Below are 24,104 nucleotides of genomic sequence, written 5' to 3'. Positions count from 1 at the left end.
AAACCGTTTTCTCGATTTCATTCGTTTCTTCACTTTTCTGACTTTATCATCCAAACATCATAAAACATTTATAAACGTACAACACCATTTGCCTCAACTATACAGAGAAAGCCTTTTATTTTATTTTTTTAAAGCTACACTGTTTTTCCAAGACAGCCCATATACACAAGTTTCCTTAATTTACAAGACATAAAGAATGTTTACTGCCAAACCTTTATGGTTAACCTTCACTCCTAAACTTCAGCTTTCAACATAAACTGAAACGGCACGAACAACAGGCGCCACACTTTAAAAAAAAAAAAAAAAAAAAACAACACTATTTAACGTACTACATAACTCATTTATGCACAAAAGGGTTTTCCTGTCCTAAACGGATGACAACAGGACTTAATATGTGGCAAGAGGAGTTTCTCAGAGACATTTGGTAACAGTTTCAGCTAGCAGAGGTAGGGGGTGTATGCCCTGAACACCTCATTAACCTGATTGGCAACACATCAGCTGATAAACAACCATCAGGACACATTCTGAGGGAGAGCCCAGCTAAAAATACACTGTACTTTCCTCCCTTTAATCACCTCAAACTGTGCTTTTCTTTTCCCTACAGCCAAAGATGTTGTATGAACAAAACCGCTAACACCTGAAGAGCAAGTCTGGAAAACTCGTGTTATGAGCACTTGGCTAAACTTACACGAACATTTAAAATAAACCTGGCAACAGAAATGATATTGTTAGAGTTCAACTCAAACTGACATGACTTAATTCATGTTTCTGGTATTACCGTGTACGATTCTTCTATCAATGCGTATTACTACACAGAAAACCACCCGTCTTTGTAATATTTCATCAAAAATATTATTTATATGAAGTCTCTACAGGTTTAGACAATGTTTTAGCAAACACACACACATTCTCGTATATAAAATCACTTTTCACCATCCAAACAATTCCTGATGGATAAATTTGTTAAATTTTTCTTACTTGAAAGTACAAAGTTCTTGCTGTTCATTAAATAAACTACCATTCAGAAGTTTTTTTTATTTTATTTATTTTATTTTTTAAGTATTATGCTCAGCAGGGATGCATTTATTTTAATAGCAAAACAAATTTTAACAAGTAATACCGTGAATATTACTATAATTTAAAATAACCATTTTTTAATTTTAATATCTAGTAAAACGTAACATATTCCTTTGATGCAAAGCTGAATTTTCAGCATCATTACTCCAGTCTTCAGTGTCACATGATACTTCAGAAATCAGTATAACGTATAAAGTTTTTTTTTTTTTTAATGTTTGAAATAGAAATCTTTTGAAACATTAAAAATATATTTACTGCATATATTGACTTATCAATATAATGCATCCTTGCCAAATAAAATATTTTCTTCTTTATAACTTTAATTTAAAGTAAAACTTTTGAATGGTCGTGTATGTCTTGACTTTATAGTTCAACTTTAATTCAGGTTATAAAAGAGTGAGCGACCAAGGGTTTAATCTTTAGGATTTTATTAAAATACCTTGTGGAATTTACCATCAGAGGTTACCATCACAAACATGATTGTTTTCTAATAAAAAAGTAAACAAAAACAAAAGTAAAGCTTAAGAGCCTAGTTACAGGATTTTTTTTTTTTTTTTTTTGTGGTTTTTACTTTTTTGCAGTCTGGTGATGGGGAGAAAAAAAAATAAAATCAATTCACAACAAAAAGAAGGTAAGAGAAAGGAATAAAAAGTTCACATGTTGTAAAAATACATTTCCCAACTTCAACGTTACACGCAGTTCTATTAAAACATTCATTCTTCTGTTGTTAGGTGTCAGTGCGACAAATACGCAAAAAGTAAGGAGAAAAGAGCGATAGAAAGGAAAAATATCACAGAAGGACACTCACTGTTGAAAGATGGACTGTGTAGGAGAGCTCTGGAGACCTACAACATGATCTTCATTGGGATGGAGGAAGAGTGTAACTGGCGGCTGTAGGATATGTGTGTATTAGAACCCTGAGAGAGAAATCGACTGCTGCGAGTCCATATCTGTCCTCTCCAGCCTCCCTTCACGGACTAGATTTAACCACATCGGCGGCTCCTGAAAGGGTCTTTCATAGCGCCTGAGCATTTCACACCTCAGTCAAAGCCATTTGTGTTCTCCAGAAACATGCATCAAGCACACAGAGCAACATATGGCTAAAGAAACAGCCTCCTCTCTCTTGCATGTGTGTTTGCGGGGGGGGTTTCGTCAAGGAAAAAGATTCACCGCAATCTACGACATTAAGGCAGCGAGGGGACTGCAGGACGACGAGGGTGCCGAGGGCCAAAGGATGGAACGAGACTCGTCTTGAAATGTTTCAATACAACATGTTGAACACTGAATGACACAAACTAGATCGAAACGTCTCATTTCTTGGTTTTAACACATAGTGCACATCTCATATCAAAGCTGGATGATGCTGACGGCAAAGAAACACCACGATAATGCTAGAAGAAACTCGAAAAATTCAAAAACGCTGTAGTACGGAAAAACTTTACAGAGCAGCTATAAAGTCTTGACGAGAATAAAGGGCATCACTTCAGTCTAGGAAAAGCTGCACGTCACTCAAAAATTCAACATCAAAACGTAGCCAATGGGAAGCGAGGGGGAGGGGCCTGATAGGTACGACCATCTCGTTATCATGCACGAATCCATGAGGATTGAGGATTGGGGACACTTACGACGACAACATCGGCTATCAAGAAAGCATCCTCAATCGCGTAGTTTCAAACCTCCTCCATTTATTAGCGTACATCTCGACGAAGACATGAAACTGTGCTCCTTAATACAGAAAATTACAAAAATCACAGATCAAGAACTTCCTAAAGCTAATGCCTGAGATTTAAACTACGTCTAATGAAACAATGTAATAGACATCCTATGCTTGGAGGAAGAAAAAACCAAAAAAAAAAAAACCGCTTTATTTTGTCATTTGCGAATAACTGATGCACTGGATAAGCAGTCACACACGGTCACATACATGCAGACGCATACACACCCCCTCAGAAATAGGAACCTATGATCTAAAAAAGCTGTACAAAGCGAGAAAGTTGAGCATACATTCAATATCTGTTACTGAGGTACTAGAAAGGCCTTTCTCTTCAGACAGAACGCTATCCCGAGACACTCTCCTACCTTCTTTGGAAAGCAACCAGCGTTCCAGTGACCTAGCTTTTACATTCTTTCCACCTTATCTTCTGTGCTCTAAATGGTGAAAACGCAGAGAAAACGAAGGCTGATATCATAGAAGACGCCCATGAAAATGTCAAGCTCAGGGTACATGACCTGCTTTAATTCGCCCATCCTGAGTGTCTGGAAGTGTGTCGACAGATGGTGCGGCCCACAACAGGTCTGATTTTCCGCTAAACCTTTATGAGAGGCTCTCTGTGCAAGCGTCGGCTGAACGGGGATGAATTCATCAGCCGTGAACCTGAGGGGGGAAGCGAGTTGGCGCCACCTGCTGGCCTTCAACGCTACTGCAGCCTCCAGAGCACCAGGACTTCCTCACAAAAATGTGGATGAAGCTCAGTTTGTCAGGCCTGTATGAAAATGTGTTTGTGAGAGTGTGTTAAGAGTTTAAGTGCCTTGTGGGAAGGAGGAAGGGCAGACGGGCGGGCGGGCGGGCGGGCGGCGGATGCGCTACACAGTGATTTCATGGGAATTGATGGAGGACGAGCGTGCCTCGCCGCGCCACAAAGAGAAGGCCTAATCGGAAAAAGGAGGCACAAGGAGGAAGTACAGCAAGAGATAATCCAGGACAGAGAGAAGATATGGAAAACAAGGCAAATATTCTTCAATTGGCTACGAATAAAAAAAAGGTGCCAATGTTATCAGCTTAGCTATGGTGGATCTCAGTATGAGTCAAGCGGAGGTCAATGTTGTACGCACACATTGTAAAAAGAGCATCTTTTGTTTTTTGAGGGTAGGTTTAGGTCAAATCTTGCAGATATGTCTTAAGTTAGAGATGCTATACACTATGAATATGGCTTTGTTTGAAATTTTCATTTATGAAGCTGGCTGCCTACAAGCAATCTCCCATCATCATCATCATTATTATTATTATTCACAAGCAGCGCACAAAATAAAATAAAATTAAGTCGGCCATCACGAGACGATGGAATCTCACGTATGCGATTTCAATGACACTGTTATGCAGACCTCAGGCATTACGGACGCTGTAAATCTTGTGACTAAAGTGGAGCACATGATCAAACCCCCAACAGCTCTGGGGGTGAAGCTCTCTTGTTTTCTGCAAAAAGAAAGAGAGAAAGAGAGAGAGAGAGAGAGAGAGAGAGAGAGAGAGAGAGAGAGGATGGACAAATCTAGAAGATGCCTTCCACATGAAGAGAGAGTGAGAGGAACGCGAAACATCTGAGCTCTTCCCATGGATTGTTACTCTTAGCCACGGGCCACAACCATTAGCCTTGATCTCCGTTATTGAACACCAGCTGTGAAATAATTGCTGATGACTGCTGAATTTAATCAAAAGACGTTAGCCAGCTGTTGCTTTGTTTTGATGATCAAACGGTTTTACAAATGTATGCTAGGAGGAGGATGGGCAGGGGACGAAGGAAAGAAAACAAGGTCCATGCGTTTATTTCCACGCTGTTAAAACAGATAAGAAAAGAACAGAAATGTAAGAAACACTACTCGGAAACAAACTCCAACTAGTCCAGAGTAGATACAAAGCAAAGGAACTGGGATTTCGTTGCTTAGAAATAGTGTGTGTATCAACCCAATTATTGAATCCTTGAGAGAAGTTATTGCTTTCTGCCAAAGTGAACAACAGAGGAGACAGCGAGTGGAAATGAGGGGTACGTTCGGGGTACAGGGTTTCACTCCTGGGTTTGTACACGTGTTCTGTTGGACTGGGGTGACCCGAGGTCACGTCGAAAGCAGGGGTGTCAGTCCCCCCCGGGTGAGGTGAAAGGGCATCGATCAGGGCAAAGATGGAATGTGCTGGGATGCTATTGGTCAGAAGGGATGTCTCTGTCCGCCTCGGCCTTGGAGGGCTGCCCGGGCGAGGGGGTATGAGGCGGGTGTGAGACCGGGGCGATGCCGTGGGCCAGGGGCAGAGATCCAGCCACAATCCCCTCCACTCCTGCCCCGGCTCCAGGCAGCCCGCCCGCCGCTACGCCAATCAGCCCTGCAGGGAACCTACGACAGAGACATGTTTTCACTCTCTCAAATACGCCGAGATACAGTAAAAGCTAGGGCTGTGACAATAAATCGATACGGAATCGATTCCTGGATCGTTTCTGACATCTTCCGAATGCGTCGCGATTCTCTCTGGTATCGATTCTGAGCTTCGATTGTAACAGCAGATGGCGCTCTAATCTACTTTTTATCTGTACACTCAAATGCTCATGAAAAGTGCTGAAGAGCGATTGTGTGTTCATGTAATTTCACCTAGGCTCAGAATGCTTTTATGACGCGAGATTAAAGGGTTCACCCCAAAATGAAAATTGGCCTGTGTTTTACTCAACCTCAAAGCATCCTAGGTGTAAATGACTTTCCTCTTTCAGACGAATACAATCGGAGTTATATTCAAAAATTGTCCTGGCCCCTCCAAGCCTTTCAATGGGGTAAGTGGGTGCTTTTTGTTAACTGTTCAGAAGACGTGAAATAAAGTGCGCGCATCCGTAATAAAATGTGCCTCACACGGCTCCGAGAGGTGAATAATGGCCTCCTGTAGCGAATCCATCTATTTTTGTAAGAAAAACATCCATATTTCAAACGTAATAAACACTTTTCTCTCACTTCCGCTGACTGACGTATGCAGAAGCCGTCCCGGCGGATGACGTAGGACGTCTGCGTCACGCGCGCCTCTGAGATATGCTAGTCTCACGAGTTTGTTTACAGGAGCAAAGGAAGCAAAGTTTCCTAACTTTAGCAAAGGAAAACCAGTCTCCTCTTGGCTTATATCCAAATCCTCCGACATTTTTCTTTACAAATCCTTGGTTTGTGCTTCTAATTCGTGACCAGCGTTTTGTTTTGTTCTCTCTCCGCGTTCGTCACTAATCACGCAACGCAGACGTCCTACATCCGCCGGAACTGCTTCCGTGTACAGCAGATACCAGAAGTGAGAGAAAAGGGTTTACGTTTGAAAAACTGATATTTTCCTTACAAAAACGCATGGATTCGCTACAGGAGGCCATTATTCACCTCTCGGAGCCGTGTGAGGCACGTTTTATTACGGATGCACGCACTTTATTTCACGTCTCTTGGATTGTTGACAAAAAGCACCCGCTTACCCCATTGAAAGGCTTGGAGGGGCTAATTTTCATTTTTGGGTGAATTAACCCTTTAATGGAAACACAGCCCACTGTAATTCGCTTCAACCTTTTCGATTGATTATTTTAGGTTCAAGTATGTAAGGATTTGGAAACAAGCAGAGTACAGCTGTTTCTAAAGCATGCAGTGCCATCTGCTGTTCAAAACTAAGCTCAGAATTGACTCGAGAAAGAATAGCGATGCATCGATTTATTTTACCAGCCCTAGTAAACGCACTAATGGCAGTCAGGATGGAGGTGTAGTTACCTATAGGCTGCAGCTCCGTTGAGTTCAGAGTGAACGGTGGTGGCCTCCATAGACGGCCACTGAGAGGCTGCCATCAAATACTCCTTATTCACGCAGTTCTTCAGACTGTCTGGGATACGACCTGCATGGACACGAGAGAGCAGTGTCATTCGTACCCATGCAAAAACTTGCTGCAGTTTAATTAGAACTGCACATGAATACTTCAATGTTTTGTATTACTCTGGCATGCTTTGCAACATTTACATAGAATGAATACGCTAAGAAAATGACACTTTTTATTCACAGCAGGCACAGGCTGATAGTGAACACCTAGCGTTTTTCTGACCTGTGATGGCTCTGCGCACCTCCCGCGCCGCCTCCTCTCTGGCCTCAATGGAGGCCTGTTCACTGTACCAGGATGTGTGTGGGGTACAGATAAGATTTGGGGCGTCCTTCAGTGGGCCCTGAGAGAAACTGTTGAAGAAAATGGAGTTAGTGTCATGACAGAAAAAAAAAAAAAAACCTCCAGTGTGAGGGCTTTGAGAGGCCAATAGTTGAAGGTGGATTAGAAAATGATTTCTTCATAGTGAAACTGAAAATTACTGTATCAGTAACATGTCAGAATAATAATGAAAGTAAACAGGAAACTTGTGTCCCTCACCTGAAGGGCTCTGTCTCATGGACGTCCAGGGCTGCTCCCCGTATTCTGCCCTCTTTCAGAGCCTGGGCCAGAGCCTTCTCATCCACCAGACCACCACGCGCTGTGTTCACGAGGAAGGCGCCCTGACGCATCTACAAATTAAAAGCATTGATAGATATTAAAAGGAAGCCAAATTCAACTTGCTTATAAGAGTTCTCACACTTGGTTCATTTCCACATTCCTACACATTTTCCATTTCAAAATTCCATACTTTTCAAGACTCCAATATCTAAACCTTTCACTAGATTTACAGACAATATGTAACATAAATGGCTCATACAGCATTATTTTCAGCTTTATATTTGGAATATAGTACAGTCATCTGTAAATATTTTTATTTTCTCAGGGTTTTTTATTAACTGATTCTCAAAGTGACAACATGGAGCCCCTAAAATAAATATATAGTCAAACCAAAATTTCAGACACCTTTCTCACACTAATCACAGTTTATTCGCTATAGTTTAGAAAATGGTAATAAAATACAACAAGAACTCAAGAGTTCATCTTGGTAATGCCAGATAATTTTGATAGAAAGGTATGTAATGATTTCAATTTAACAGCTGACAGCTATTCAGCCTAAGTACACAATTAGATAATACCAATTTAGGTCAACCAATTATCAAGCAATGCTTAAAGCTGCAATCCGTAACATTGTGTTCAAAATTACAAAGTTATATAATAAGAGTACACCATGAATCCATTTTCCATTACGTGTTTTTGGCTTATCCTAAATCACTAGAGTATACCTATAAGAAGTGTTTATATTCGGACTATTTTAGACTCGGGTTCGGGTAGGTACCGCTGTGGAGTCGCCCAGTACCTGTATGATTCGTCATAGACATAAACAGAGAGAAGCAGCGTTCAACAACAACGTTCTTCCGCAAGATGCACGCAGTTCTGTTTATTAACCGCTAGAGCGCCAAAAGTTAAGGACTGCAACTTTAATTTTGTTCAGCCTGTGGTGTAAAAAGGTCGCATTAGCAATTAAAGAAAAAAACAAGCAAAACATGGTCAGGGCAAACTGTAGTCCACTGTATGAAGAATTTTTGGGTATAATGCGTTACGGTTTACTTTATTTTGCTATCCTCACTTACATAAATGAACTATAGCGTCCTGCACCCACTAGTAAAAAAATATCAAATTATATCTTGTGTCTGAATAATTTTTGGTTTGACTATTACATACACACACATACACATACATACCATACATATTATCATTAAAAAAAAAAAAAAAAACAGACTTTAGCATGCACAAAAAACTTTTTTTTGTGCCCTCGAGAAACTATTCAGGTGTGCCTGAGCATTTTTTGCAGGCTTACACATTATAATTTCTAGTTTTATATTACCTGCATCACTGTCATCTTACTATGAATAAAACAAGAGCATGGATGCACAAGAATTCATAGAGATTTACTTGCTTTATTTGTCTCTTTATGGTAGTACCTCTAATATCAAGGCCTAATGTACAATTTAACATCCTCCGTGGCGGTGAAGAAACCATGACACAAAATGGGCTGATGGCACAATGTGGCTCAGTGTGCATTGTCCTATATGCTAAGTTTAATGGTTTGTGCGCACAAAAGTCTCTATATTTTCTCTTTTTGCAAAGGTTCTTGAGGCTATGTAATATGGTGCTAAAAATATTGTGAAAAGAATGCCAAAATGCTTATAACCTGCATTTTGCATAATTAAGTGCACTTTTAATTCATTCAGTTGTGTTTGACAATCACTAAAGGATCACTAAACATCTGCCATGAAAACACTTTGTATGATACATTTATTTTCATTAAAGCTGCAGTCCGTAAGTTTTGCCTCTTTGTCGCCATCTAGGTTTGAAAACCTGCAATTGGAGTTACTTGCAGAATTATCTTGCTTGCCTGGGGTTGTACACTGGCACAGCTCCAGCGTGGATAAATCTAATGTTTTGAGGAGTATATGTAGCTGTCAGTCACCACGCCGGTGTGGATATTTACTGTTCTTCGCAAATCACAGATTAGGAAAAAGCATTACAATAAATCTACCTACCAATGGTGATTTAATCTAACGATCGATTAGCTCATGTCACATCAAAACGTGCAAATTATTATACTTTCTCAAATTAACATCAGCATTGCGTCACTACAAGTATAGTGTGTATTAGCGTGTAGATTTCAATTTCTGTACAGTTTAATCTAATTGTCATACTATTCGAATTTCATATCAAGAAATTCCTTTTAACCCAAAAAGCAGACTATGCTCCCTTCGAACTGGTTTTCTTTAAAATACAAATCTTGTGTAAAGTCAGGCTCTCTGTAATGTTAACCTGGAATATAATTTTATTTTATTCACGTGTTTCATAAACACATAATACTTTCTGGATTACAATCCGCCATCAAAATGATACATTTAATAATTCCAGCTGCTGTGAGAAAAGGCTATAAACGATGTGCCACCTGCAGCATCCACACGTGCTATTGCCTACTAGCCGGGACAACAACTTTGTGTTTACAGACGTGACGTAATGACGCAGTGCCATGCTCGAATTTCCCATGAAAGCCTACCTGTACCACTCAAATTAAAAAACATCATTATAAGCTAACCGTTGTGAATCGGGCTCAAGTAAGGCAATAGTTTTGAACACTGGCTGGTTATGTACTTGCTCAAATATTGATTTCGGATCATTTTTAACCAAAAAAAAAAAAAAAGTTACGGACTGCAGCTTTAAATTCTCAATTTTCTATTATAAACTAAATAGGGGCAAAAGTCTGGAAATGCAAATATTTTTCCATACTTTTGCAGACCTGGAATTTACTTGGATCAAAATCCATACTTTTCCAAACCACATAGGAACCCTGATCTCCTGAAACCACAGGTCTCTTTTTACAGCAAGCTATTTTGCCCTCAAATACACTGTTTCCTATCTAGCAACAACTGCAGCTAAGCAACAACACTGTTTGCATCACTTTCACCATTTTTGCTCCCTTTCGAGTCCTTATCTGTGGAGGAGAGAGTGTTGTTCTCTGTGTTGTATTGAAATAGTTGTGCAGAATGAACTTTTTCCCATTTATCTTGAAAATAAATGTGTAATGCACATGACATCAGCAGTTTACTTTTGAAAATCAGGCCGGATTGTCGTCATACCAACTGCGAGTCCACATGAACCATAATCCAGCAATGGGTGCGGTTCCGTTGCGTAAACCCAAGTTAAAAAAAAAAGTCAAACAGACCCAGGTTCATACCAAAAGCAGTCAGAGAACCGAACGGCTTCAACAGTGCTGTTTAATGAGAAGAGTGTTGCGTTTGTACCTGTTTGATGGTGAAGTCGTTGATGAGGTGATGGTTGTGCTCGTTTAGGCTGCAGTGTAGCGACACACAGTCCGAGTGGATGAGCAGGTCCTGTAGTGTTGCCATGCGCTGGAGGCCTAGTGATCGCTCCACCCCATCTGGCAGGTACGGGTCATAGAAAATCACTCCAAACCCAAAGGCCTTTGCCCTTAGAGCAACTGCCTGGCCAATACGTCCTAAAAACAGCCATCATAAGAAATTGTTTTAGTCTCAGTTTGGACCACATTACTAACTTCAAATCAGTTAAAGCCTGAGGTTAGATTGAGGTTCAGAAAAGACGACTCACTGATGATTCATTTTAAAACAAAACACCCCAGGTGACCAGGGCTTTAAATAAATAAATAAATAAATACCAACCATACTCCCTCAAGCTGATTGATTACATTACAGCAACAATTTTTTTGTATTACAGGTTTTCTGAAATGTTATGTTTAAATATGAATATTACACATCATCTAATTAAAGATGCACTAATTCTCATACATTTCCAGAACAGAAATATGAACTTTGGATAAAGCCAGGTTCTAAATTCACATTTTATTTAGATACTACAGTAATTATAAAATACTGCCACATAATGCTGTGAAATTTCTTTGAAATGTATAAAATCTGGCAAATTATATGAAAAAAAGTGTGCTGTAGAATCAATTAAATCTCATCCAAAATAGAGTTTGTTTACATAATATATTTGTGTGTACTGTGTATATGTATATGTAAATACACGCATGTAAATATGTCTTAAATGTATACACGTGTGCACATTTACATAAACATATACAGTACAAACATGTAAACAAACTTATTTTTGATGCGATTAATCAATTTGACAGCACTAGAACAAACCCTTTGTAAAAATATAAACAGGAATAAAACTATAAAGTTTGGTGTGAGTGATACTAAAGTGGAGATTCAGGAGAAAAACCTCATTGAAAAAAAAAGTCCTTTAAAAGATATGCATTGTAACGGAGTCTAGTGTATTTTGCATATTTTTTTAGTAGTCTGAAACCACATATGAAAAGCCAAGAAGTTCACAATTTCAAAGTTGACCAGTGCATGAAAAAAGCAACAAAAAAAACAACGTTTTGCCTGTAGTGTCTTGCTCAAGTGTTAATTTTAATATTTAGTCAAAATTAAGCTGCAGTTTGTCATGTTTTATATTTAGTAGTACAACTTATATTCTAGTAAAGTTACATTTGCTGTCAGCTGTCGCCTTAATTGAGCAGATTCTTTGAGCGCTGAGTAAAACACATCAGGACTCACCCAGTCCAATGATGCCCAACGTTTCCCCTCGAATACGTGCTGCGCCTCCGGCCACCTCCCGGATCTGCTCCACGCTGGAGGCACGGGTGCCCTCGCGCAGAGCCTGATGCATCCAGGTGACGCGGCGGTACAGATTCAGAATTAGACACATGGCGGTGTCTGCCGTCTCCTCCACAGACGCGGCTGGTACATTACACACTGCTATACCTGTTTAAAGACAAAGAACCAGTATAAACAGTCAGTTTGACTGAAACTCAACAATCATTTCAACAACACAGGAACAAAACTCACCCAGCTCTGCTGCAGCTTTAATATCAACATTGTCAAAACCACTGCCAATCCTCACAATGACCCGAAGACCTTTGAACTTGTCGAGGTCGTCTCGCGAGAGCGTGATGGTGTGGTAGAGCAAAGCTGCAACAGCCTCATTTAAGACCTGCAGGACCATGAAATGCTCAGAATAAAAACTTATGAAACATTATATAAATCCCTGAGATATGGCCACAACCTGTGACATTACCTTCTCGTGGATCTCCTGGGTGGACTGGGCATCACAGAAGGCCACAGTGGCCACGTCCTTCAGGATGGGCATCTCCACCGTACAGTCCCGGCCATCCAGCAGCGCCACCAGAGGACGAGGGTGCATGGGGCCATTGAGGATGGGTGGTCGAATGCCTGCAGGACAGCCAAAATAACCTTATTAATCACTTCTTACATGTAACGGGAAATCAATATGTTCAAATGCCTACAATTCTGGGCACTCTACATTGTGTTTATTACAAGTATCTATAGCTATTAGGGTTGTGCATCTCAGGCCGATACGATACGCATCTCAATGCATAGCCAATGATACGATACATTAAAGATACATATGAAGCAGCTACCGATGCGATTCACCCCTGTTACGATACAGTGCAATCCGATTTTGATTCGATTCGACGCAATACAGAAAATGTGATCACTTTTAATGCCTCGAGGCCTGTTTCATAAAACAAGTTAACCAAATAAGCCAGGATTATTTCAGTTAGTCCGACTCATTGTCAAACGATTTGGTTCCATGTAGCAAATTTAACACAGGCCTAGATCAAGCATAGTCACTGTGGCAACTTATGCTGGGAAACTAACCTGGTCTAAAGCAGGTTAACTGTGCTCCTCTAACACATACTATTATATGACTTATTTTATTTTATATAAATACAGTTACTAGCCATGCAGCCTTTCTCTCTGGTTTTATGACAGCTGTACCTTTTAAAGTTAGCAGAACATTACAATCTAAAATTGCTCTTTAAAGCATTAAAATAAATTGAAAATAAAGAAACTGCTATACTTTTAACTGCTATAAGAAACACTAACTCATTTGAGCTTAGTAATTAAGACTACTAGCTTACATTTGATTTAGGCTACCTATTACAATAGTCCCTTTACAGCAGGCATCCTCAATTCTGGCCCACTCCTGCAGAGTTTAGCTCTAACCCTAATCAAACACACCTGAGCATGCTAATCAGAGTCTTCAAGATCATTAGAAAAATCACAGGTAGGCAAGTTTGATGAGGGTTGGAGCTAAACCCTGCAGCAGATTGGCCCTCCAGGGAAAGATTTGAGGAACGCTGCTTTACAGTTACTGCTATCATAAAAAAAAAAATACACTTATGTGTAGGTTTAAAATTCTACAAGACATTTAATGTCCAACAACAAATATTTTAGCGAAATGTATATTTTACTCAGAATTATTGCGCTCCGTCTGTTTAGCGCGCATGCGCACAGCAGCGCTCTCGCGTGCCTCGCCCACTCCTAACAGCAAAATACACGTTTGCATGACTTTGACATTTACAGATGAAAAATATACCTGTGACATGTCAGTTATGCACTGAGAAAAACACGTCTCAAATACATTAAACAGCACAGATGCATTCGCTGTTTGCCGTGGTGGATTGATTTGATCCATGATCGACAATAAGGGCTGCTTAAAAAGAAACGTGCACAAATTAGAGAGATTGTGTGAACTTGATTTGTTGTTTATGGAACAGTTTTAGCCCTGATTGATTTAAGTTATGTTATTTTAGGTTAGGTTTTGGACTTTAATCCCCGTTTTTTCCTCAAGTCTCTGAAGTGGTGTTGTGATTGGTCATATTCACGCGCAGCGGTGATGAGAGAACGCGCTCGAGACACAGTTTCGAGAAGAGAAATCAATCTACATATAAAATATTGGTCACAGATTATTGGTCACCTTCTAAATAATAGAAGTATAGCGCATCCACTAGTAACTATATATAAATAAATCGGTTTTTACTGATGCAAATGTGTTAGAAACAATCCATCGCGATATAAATGCCAACTCGTAGCCGATGCACACTTTTTTTTTTAAATCGATGCATCATCAGGGGATCTTCCCATCCCCAATAGCCATGTTTGCATGACCCTGTTTTTATGCGCATTTTGAAGTAATCGCATGAGAGACGAGTGATGAAAACGCCAAATTTCGAATAAAAATCCTTTAATTCGCAAAAGGTGTTTTTTGACTTGTGCGAAAAAGAGTTTGACTCATTGGATGCAAACGGTGCAAATGTTTTATGCGGTATTTCAATTTTGTGCACAAGTTAAATTCGCAACTTTGGATGGAAACCCGGCTTATAAGCAGACATTTTAAAACCCGCTTGGCTTTTGGATGATAGTCATGTTAATAAACAACAGCAGCATCTGCCATCATCTGCAACCAAGATTCACTTCAGGGTTCATTAAACCAGATTAGGTGGTACATATGATCGGTTGACTGATTTCACAGGCCTTTCAGTGTCCTCTTACCAATGCTGACCAACAGTTAAACTGCATTCAATAACTGTCCTGTAAAAACATCCTAACTCATTATGAGGCTACCAAGACTACCAGCAATGCTACTAAATAGATGATTTACATCAACAAAATGCCATATCAATTGACAGCAAACTAATTGCAAAGCCATAGAGAATTTCATAATATTTTGAACGTTAGTGGCCTCAAGTTCCAAGAAACTGTTTTATGATCATTACTTATGAGGCAAGACAACAGCTCCTAATAACTCCAGGGTCCACCCCAACCCCCCCAACCTGACAAACGAAAGTGTGAGCAGGGGACAGAGGGAGCGAAGGAGATGAGGAAAGGGGGCAGGGAGTCTTCACATGACTCATAACGACCTACATTCAGCCGACTGGAGGCTAAATTATCTTTGTCTTCATCCCACTACTAAACCATCACTACTCACTTCTGGTCTAATACATCAGATATAGAAAGCTTTAAATAAACATAGAAACAAGGCATAATGAAAATTCTCAAATCTCAAAAAATAAATAAAATATTTACACAGCCGTTTCTCAAAATATCTGCATTTGTTAAAGTAGTCATTCAGGTTTGGAATGATAATTTTCATTTTTGATGAACTCCGTTTAAGATGACATGTAAATTTCAACATTTGTGAGCCCTGCATTCTATTCTACTCTATTACACTGTATCTTGTGGTAAAATAAGTATTGTGCACATCTCCATTCATAGTGATAATCGCTTCAACAAAACACCAAGGTCTGAAAGCTACTTAAATCAACAAATTCAGAATAACTATTACACTTTGTAATAATTTTAAATTCCAATTTAAAGCACAACTGCTTGAAATGTGTTTTGAGGCAACTTAAATTTTAGTGTGATAATCTGCAGATATCCGTTTTCTGTAAAGACCATGAAAGTTTAGTTATTTGGCCTATTTATTAGCTGACTATCTATCAATAACCCTACTAAAGGTCTGTACTTACCTTCCACACACCCCTAAGAAACATGTTTGATAAAGAACCTAGTGGTCCATTTTGAGTACGTGTCGAAATGAGCATGCCTACTAAGAACCGGTCACTTACAAATGCATCTCTGCACATTAAAGCACTGCTGCCTATTGTAAACATTTGTTTTAGGTCGAATTGAGAGATGCAGACAGGCTACAGAACATAATATTTGGCAACATAGTATAAAAGACACTCTGACAATGCAATACAGCATCAATACAAAACAGAATGGCAAATTAAAGAGAACTGGTACTACAGGTCAAAAAAAAAAAAAAAACTCTTTAAAACAACAACATCCTTCTCACAAAGCAGCACTGTATTCACTGCATATATGGCACGTGACAGGGTCTTCACAGAAACAGTGAGTATGTGAAAGCAAGTATTTTAGTACACAGTCACAACTGACTGCAAAAAAAGCAGTGATGGCTTTTTTTTGTTAATAGTTGCACATTCTTTTAAATCGGCAGGGTAAAAAGCTGACATGTCAGACAATGAGGAACTTCTGCCTGTCACAGCCAAACACAGAACAACTACAGGAAGGACATTTCTGAGCAAATGCAAAAACAAATCCAGCCTGGGACAAATTTCCCAAACCTACGACTTGTGCAAGAGAACAGGATTCCCAGGATGAGAAACGAAAGGATGCAATAGGAGAACTTAATTGATCAGTGCCATCAGATTCCCATCATGCATCAGGATGTTCTGTGCACCACGATCATTAAACTGCATTACATAACAAACAGTGCAACAAATGGCAAAATTCATCATGGCATCACTTAAACTGCCCATTTTAAGAGACGCAATGAGGCGGCATGTACCAGAAATATCGCACAACGAGGTGTGAGATTTTGCTCATCATATAATTATGTTCTCATTATCACACTCGTCTAAGAATAGCAGTGTGGAAATGGGTGTTGAACCATTCATCCAAGAACTCACAAATCCCAAAACCTATTTCTGCTAAACGATGCTCGTGTAAAACAGAAGGGGATGATAATATGAACAGCAACCCCTACATTGTGAGTAAATCACGTCAAGCGATCTGTGCTAGCTTTCAATTCATCTGAATGGATTCGCAGCATACCTGTATTTGAGGTACTGTAAACTGCAGTGTGAAGGCGCACAAAAACATACGCAAAGACAGAGCGAGAGAGTCTTAGATAACATGCAGAATTGAGGCACCACATGTAAACAATATTCTTTGTTGTATTTTCCTGTCAAAATAACGGAGTTCCTTTGGAATTCTTCAGCTTTTAAGAACTGGCGGGTTCTCCGATAGTGGGCGGAACTAATGCGCAAACGATAATCTCATTGGCTGGCGCTCACCTATTATCGCCCCGGTTTTGATTTCAGCAAATCAGTTTGAGCGAACGCACACAACCTGATTAATATTCATGAATTCAGCAGCTCGTTAATCCTTAGTGCATTTTAAATTGTTCTTATTAGTACAATTCATATTATCATCATCTTATCAGTATTGTTGTTTTATAGTTTTTTTTTTTTTTTTTTATATATATATATACAGAAACACTGAATGACCAAATAAGCACCAGCCCTAAATTCAGGTAAAATAACATACACATTCATACATGGTTACTAAGTATTAATTTTAATTACTAAAGTTCTATCATTAAATAATACTTGATTATCATATTATAATGCTTGACTGACTGACGTTAAGTGTACTTTCACATTTAAAAAGCTGTGCCATTTTATATTTACACACGTGTGTGTGTATGTATATATATATATATATATATATGTGTGTGTGTGTATATGTAGTTGACGTATCAATGTGTCCTATGGTGTGACAGCAAAATTGTAATAAAAAAAACTAACATTGAAGATAAACCTAGATATTTGTATGTTGTTGTTTTTCTATATTTTTGCTGTCACACCATAGGACACAGTCCAACTTTTATTTGTCAACTACATGTATATACATGTGTATGTGAGATATATACACACACAAACGGTATATCAGTCTGGCAAGTAAACTTAAAAAAACAAAAACACAACAACATGTACTAGCCAATGGCGATTCAATTTCTAAGGTGTCCGTAGAGGGTTGAACAGCCATGTTACATTCTACGATTTTGAGACTCAACGCCCCCCTTCCATCACTGACAGGTGTTGCTGCACTGGCGGCTGAGATGGGGGTGGGGTAAGACGCCTCCGTGACATTCACTAAAACGCACACTCGCGTTATCACACTCCCCGTTCATGGCGAATGATTAAGGAGTCTTAAAAGACAAATATTTGCACTCTTTCCCTGCAAATCAGTGCTGTGTGGAAAAGCACACACTGATGGCGGTAAAAGAGCACGTAAAACATAAAACAGGCAAGAGGAGGAGGAATAAAACGGCTGAGCGGCAAAATTCAGTCGCAAGGAACAATGCAAACACTTATTGCTGTAGGGTCAGGGCGAGAGCGGCGCTGAGAGCACAGATGCCGTGTGTTGAGTCCGCGCCAGGCTGCATGAGAAAGAGAGAGGGCCGCAGCACAAGCATGGCCATGCAAACAATGCCATTCATTCAGTGCTCGTTTCTCCTCCGCTTCACCCCCCTCCCAAACCTTCTCTCGCCCTCCCTCCCTTGCCATTTCACCCCCCACATGGTCCTCACACGGTCTCAAGGAGAGGGGGGGAAGGGTGGGTGGATGATAATACAGCTGCACCACACCCTGCCTCCTGCTTGGCCAACGCACACACACACACACACTCTTGCTCAAGCTGCAAGGACACGCACCAGACGCGGCAAAAAAAGAAAATCACGTCTGATTCTGACACCACACCCATGTGAATTACTGCATCTTCAAGGCGACACACACACACACACACAACATCAAACAGGTACATGTAGGTCCAAACCTTGCATCATGAAATCCACGCGCCTGTCTTCTCTCCCCTCCTCTCCTTCTATCGCTCTCTCTCTCTCCACCCTTTACAATCAGTGTCAGGCTGTTTCTGCCTGGCAGACTCCCATCTCCCATGTCATCCACACAGGCCCCTCCCCCCACAGCGACAGGCCAATCAGAGGCCTGGGCTTTGAACGCCGGCCAATCAGCACAAACCTCCACGGCATTGACAAGCAGCACTAGAGGCAGTTAGACAGTTGTTGTTTTTTAAAGAGACAGAGTCTCGTTCTGCTCACATCTACATGACCCCGCTCTTCTGAAGAAACACCGCGGTTATCCTCGTCACCCGCCCCCCTCCGTTCTCTCTTTTGCTGTCACTTGGATAAATATCTCTGCCATCTGCAGCTGTAAAAATGCATTTAAATATCAGGAAAATGATCAGCAAGATTTTTTTTTTTTTTTTTAAACAAGGCTTTACACTATGCAAAAATCGTACTCTGTGCAAATGACACTAAATATTCTCACAGGATGTTATCTGCATACAAAACAACTCACTTTGCTTAATAAAGGTTTGACCTGAGGCTACTGCTGATGAGACTTGCAACAGACAGCGAAGCTGCTGCTTACAATCTCTATGTAAATTGCTTAACGGCACAAGACACTCTCCCTATTTGAATTAGCATTTAAAATGCCACAATTAAGTAATAACATACAATAGGCAGTGCCATATGGTTAACAATGTCACTGCAAAGGGCACAACATGACCTAAGGTTGGAAACAGAACAATTTCCATTTTGTCTTTTGCTCTTGAATGGCTGCCTTCAGCCAATGTTAACAGCTTAACTCATCTTTAAATACAGCACAACCTTTTAGGCCTTATTACTTTTATAAAACGGTTAGCACAATAAAAATATATTAGGGACACAAATTAAAACTCCTAATAAGCATCATCCCACTGCCAGAACATAGAGTAGTAACTGTTATAAAATTGCAATGTAACAGAAGCGACAGATCTTTTCTTCTGCATTTTGACGTTATACCCGATTATCAAAAATAAGAAAAAAAATGAAATGGCGGGAACTTGGTTTTTGGTTAGATGTAGGCATTACACTCAAAAGCGGAAGCAGATGAAGGCAAAAATCGCAAGAGCAAGGTTTTTTGCGGACTACAAATGATTGGGAGACCCGGTCATTTTGATTAAAAATCAAGTCAAAATGTTTTGTTTTTTTAATTAAACATGCATGGATGCATTAGATTATTGATGTTATTGTGAACAGGTCATTTAGAAAACAGATTTCATTCCATGCAGACTTTAAGTAATCATTTGGCCTGCAAAAAGGTTTGTCCCATTTTTTTATTTTTATTTTAACAGGTAATTTTTAATGCCATTAATATAAACTGCAAAGTTACAGGGCATGCAAAAACCTGAAATCACAACACGCAGTTTCGAAGTTTACCAAATTGCAACTTAATGCAGAATTACATACAGGATTGATCAAAAAGTCTTAAAATAATGCCAAATAGATAATGCACATTTCACATATCCGATCATACAACAACTACCCATCAAACACTGGGGCCATAACTAAGGACCTATTTAAATTTTAGCGAGCAAGTCTAAAATCAACATGATCTACATCAGTGGTGTCAGAGTTCCTCTTTGATGTAGTTGTACCTGCCAAAAAACACAAAAGGGAATGCAATATACAGCCTGCCCCCTCGGTGTTCGTTACACACCTCCAAATGAACATCTTTATGAGATGAGACTACATTTGCCAAATCTAAAGCACTAGCTTTCCCTAGATTGTATTAAAGTGTCAAATGCACAGGAGCTCCATTCATTCAGTAGTAACGAGCTATTTAATACAGTACACACAGGCACTGGTTTTTAATAACAGCAGTTCGAGCCACTTGTGTCACCGCACGCAGACAGCAAGGAGAAAAGATAAGAAAACAGAGCTCAAACTGTCTCGCATCTCCTGTACCTGCCAGACAAACATGCCAAACATTCAAGAAACAACCATATCACCCATCCATCACTCAGTGTCTGTTAGTTCACAGGAGACACTGACAATATTGACAGTGCCACATGATTCACTCAAGGTTTACAAACATAAAATAATCACTTCTCAAACATTTGAATAAGAATACATTTAGGGCAATACATGCGTGTTGAATAATTTAAGTAAATCTAATTAACTACAATGGCAAAATCAAATTACAAAACACTACTAAGCTAACGACTTAATGCAATGCTTTACAGGCCTGTGCATCTGTAAACCAAGATTACATTGTCATCAGTGCACATCAAACCAAGGATATAAATGATTTTATCAAAACAAAATATCTTGACTTAAATTAACCAACAGGTGTCTGCGGATAACTGATAACTATGTAACGCCCACTTTCCACAACCCAATCAATTTCCAGATAAAATCAAGTCCCACCCTGATTTTCTCTTTTCACATGTCACATTATGGATGTAAAGTGGTGCAAATGATGACTTTAAAGAGACCTGGTTTGCTGATAGTCATTAAGATCTATTTTTATCCTTCTCATCTGATTGCAGAAGTCTTATCTTCTCACCCTCACAGATGCGGTCCAGTCTCTGCCGCTTCACTTTGTGTTTGTCCATCAGAGCCATCGACTGGCAGTTCTTCAGTAAGACCAGCTACGGCCACAACACGACGAAAGAGGGGCACAGCACAGAGTTCAGTACAGAAACCACCCAAGTCCTTGAAACACCTGCAAAGATCAATTTCACACGTTAAGATTCAGACCAAAAGCGTTCTGAACTACTAACCACACCACAACCGGTTATCATGACACATGCATTTCATCTAGTGAAAAATACTACTTATTATGGGAATGGTTATCAATCACCCACATAAATGACTGATACTGATTACTGAAAATGCCAAAACCAAACTACCCACCTGATGACTTCAAAGCCAGTCAACTACTCCGCAGACGTCACGGTCTTTATTAATGGCAGCTGAAGAGGGAGAAAAATAGTCCTCAAAGATGTTATTCTGTATTATAAAAATCCAAAGCTATTAATTTTCTTATATTGAATGCAAAATTCTTCATTCATAAACAAAAATCGATTAAATCTCCTTTGTCTTTTTGAATTGGTCTCTCTCGTTTCATCTCTCAGACTTACAAATACCAAAAAGAGTGCCAAATTATGCATTATGACAACTTTCCTAAAAGGATGTAATTTCATTTTTGTACTTGCATGTATAGATAATACCATAATCTGACATATGCAAATCCAGAATATTTGTTTTCTGTTCTTATTTTTATGATTGCTCTTTGTTGGAATATATTCATGTCTCGCTTCCCTGTTTCTGTTATGTTTCTACAAATTTTGCAATAGAAAGAGGGAGAAAAATTGTGTTAAAAAGCATTAGTTATAAACAAGAACAGCATAAAATAGTGTTTCGTTATTTATAATAATAATCCTAGACACGTCTAGAGGCGTCAGAAAGGGAAATAACGCCCATTTCTTCACTAGCATTAATGTTGTTGCGCCTCAAAGAGGCTTCATCTAGTTTTAAACTCACTTTTTTAGGACCAACTCACTGAAATTTGATACTTAAAGTCTACATAACTTTATAAAACGAACGAGTGAATAAACAAACAAACAAACAAACAAACAAACAAACGCGTTTTCAGAAACAACATTTAACCTGAATGTTTTGAGCGCTCGGTTGAGGAAAACCGCATCTCTGGATGATCACTTCGTGATTGTTAACTTCAGTCTCATTATTTCTAGTTATTTCTCTCTCTTGTTGCTCATTAAGCGAGTCTGTGTAAAGTAGCTCAGGACTGAAAGGACTACAGAAGAGCGCATAAATATTGTGAAATATTTATAAACCCTGCGAAGCATCGTATCGCCGCGCCGCAGTCAGCTAGCTTGAGACAGACGGCTAAGTTAACAGTTTAAACACTCGCGTTAAACCGAGTAAACTAGCACTTGAGTTGATTTTAACTTTTAACGGAGCGTTGTAGTCTTGTCGCGTCGCTCGCTGCAAGTTCTTCAGTTAGCGCTGCGCTAGCTAATTAGCACATGCAGCAAGACACAATGCAACTGACTACACAATTAACCCCCAAAAGCATTATACAAAACACTCTGAGCGAAACGTACGAGCTTATTTGTGATTTTTAACCGCTCTTATAACTATATTCGTCTCTTGTAGCGTTGCTCCTGTGACTGTGAATGCACTCACCGAGAAAGGCGCTTAGACTGGTTGCTAACTGAGCTACCAAACATTAAACACACAGAGTGTGAGAGAGAGGTACACAGTCATAATAACACACGGCAGTCTCCCAGCACACACACTATCGAGAGTCTGGTGCGAGTAATGTGTCAAAGATAAGCCAGAAGCAGGGAAACGCACCGCACTCACCCGGAGAAAGCGTCTCTGGAGGCTGATGCGCGGCTCGGTGTGGTCACGGTAGGTGAATCAACTCTTCCCCGCTATCACTCGCCATGAAATCCGCACAGAAAAGGAAGTCGAGGCCGCACAGACAACGTGCTGTGGAAAGAGCGAGCATTCAGAGCCGAGACATGAGCTCCGCACAGACGAGCGCCTCCTACAGGCCAGTGTGTGACAGTGCGGGGCCCTGGAGCCACTTGGGCCCTGAGCCTGAGCTCATTTCCTTCCTTTATACATCCGATTTAGTACGAGACTGCTATGTAGGGGATGGAGGGGCTAGATAGGCAAGCCGTCTCGCCCCCTAAATTTGCATTATGTGTCACGTGATCATATAGCCTACAGTCAAACCAAAAATTATTCAAACACCAGATATAATTTTTTTATAGCTTTTTACTTGTGCTGTCAAACGATTAATTGCATCCAAAATAAAAGTTTTTGTTTACATAATATATGTGTGTGCACTGTGTATATTTAGGCTATTGTGTATATATAAATACACACACATGCATGTGCATATTTAAGAAAATATGTAACGTTTATATATTAAATATATTTATATATGATATAAATTATATGAATATATACATGTATATATATTTTCAAAATATGTCTTAAGTGTCAGTTTTTCGAAATTGAGATTTATACATCATCTGAAAGCTGAATAAATACGCTTTCCATTGATGTGTGGTTTGTTAGGATCGAACAACATTTGGCTGGGATACGACTAGTTGAAAATCTGGAATCTGAGGGTGCAAAAAAATCAAAATATTGAGAAAATCGCCTTTAAAGTTGTCCAAATGAATTCTTAGCAATGCATATTACTAATTCAAAACGACAATTTGATATATTTACAGTAGTAAATTTACAAAATATCTTCATGGAACATGATCTTTACTTAATATACTAATGATTTTTGGCATAAAAGAAAAATCTATAATTTTGACCCATACAATGTATTTTTGGCTATTGCTACAAATGTACCCCAGTGACATAAGACTGGTTTTGTGGTCCAGGGTCACATATATGCTATATGTGTTTGTATTATATAAACAAAAACTTTTATTTTGGATGCGATTAATCACGATTAATCGCATTTGACTGCACTACTTTTTACTAGTGGGTGCAGGATACCTAAAGTGTAAGTCTGAGCTGTTTCAACTGAAAGAAACGTGCACTG

The 24,104-nt window shown here is 39.5% G+C and overlaps 1 protein-coding gene across 3 annotated transcripts; it reads right to left on the bottom strand.

Annotated features, from left to right (window-relative positions):
- Nucleotides 1-1,618: 1,618 nt before the first annotated feature.
- LOC131553317 (C-terminal binding protein 1) lies at nucleotides 1,619-23,141 on the bottom strand. Of its 3 annotated transcripts, none has more exons than XM_058797884.1 (11): nucleotides 22,889-23,141; nucleotides 21,422-21,480; nucleotides 21,072-21,230; nucleotides 12,347-12,501; nucleotides 12,118-12,262; nucleotides 11,827-12,033; nucleotides 10,528-10,742; nucleotides 7,202-7,332; nucleotides 6,887-7,014; nucleotides 6,562-6,682; nucleotides 1,619-5,178 (listed from the first exon to the last, which is right to left on the bottom strand). In XM_058797884.1, the coding sequence occupies exons 3-11, from the start codon at nucleotides 21,127-21,129 to the stop codon at nucleotides 4,989-4,991; spliced, it is 1,350 nt and encodes a 449-aa protein (XP_058653867.1). In that variant the 5' UTR covers nucleotides 21,130-21,230; nucleotides 21,422-21,480; nucleotides 22,889-23,141; the 3' UTR covers nucleotides 1,619-4,988. The 3 variants fall into 3 exon arrangements, with proteins under 3 accessions (XP_058653867.1, XP_058653866.1, XP_058653868.1); XM_058797883.1 differs by having other exon boundaries at nucleotides 22,898-23,141; XM_058797885.1 differs by lacking the exons at nucleotides 21,072-21,230; nucleotides 21,422-21,480; nucleotides 22,889-23,141 and adding an exon at nucleotides 18,499-18,632.
- Nucleotides 23,142-24,104: the final 963 nt, after the last annotated feature.

This window comes from Onychostoma macrolepis, chromosome 14, assembly GCF_012432095.1.
Source record: "Onychostoma macrolepis isolate SWU-2019 chromosome 14, ASM1243209v1, whole genome shotgun sequence".
Taxonomy (NCBI): Eukaryota; Metazoa; Chordata; class Actinopteri; order Cypriniformes; family Cyprinidae; genus Onychostoma; species Onychostoma macrolepis.
Note: the sequence above shows the minus strand (reverse complement) of the source record. Positions and strands in the feature narration are given on the sequence as shown.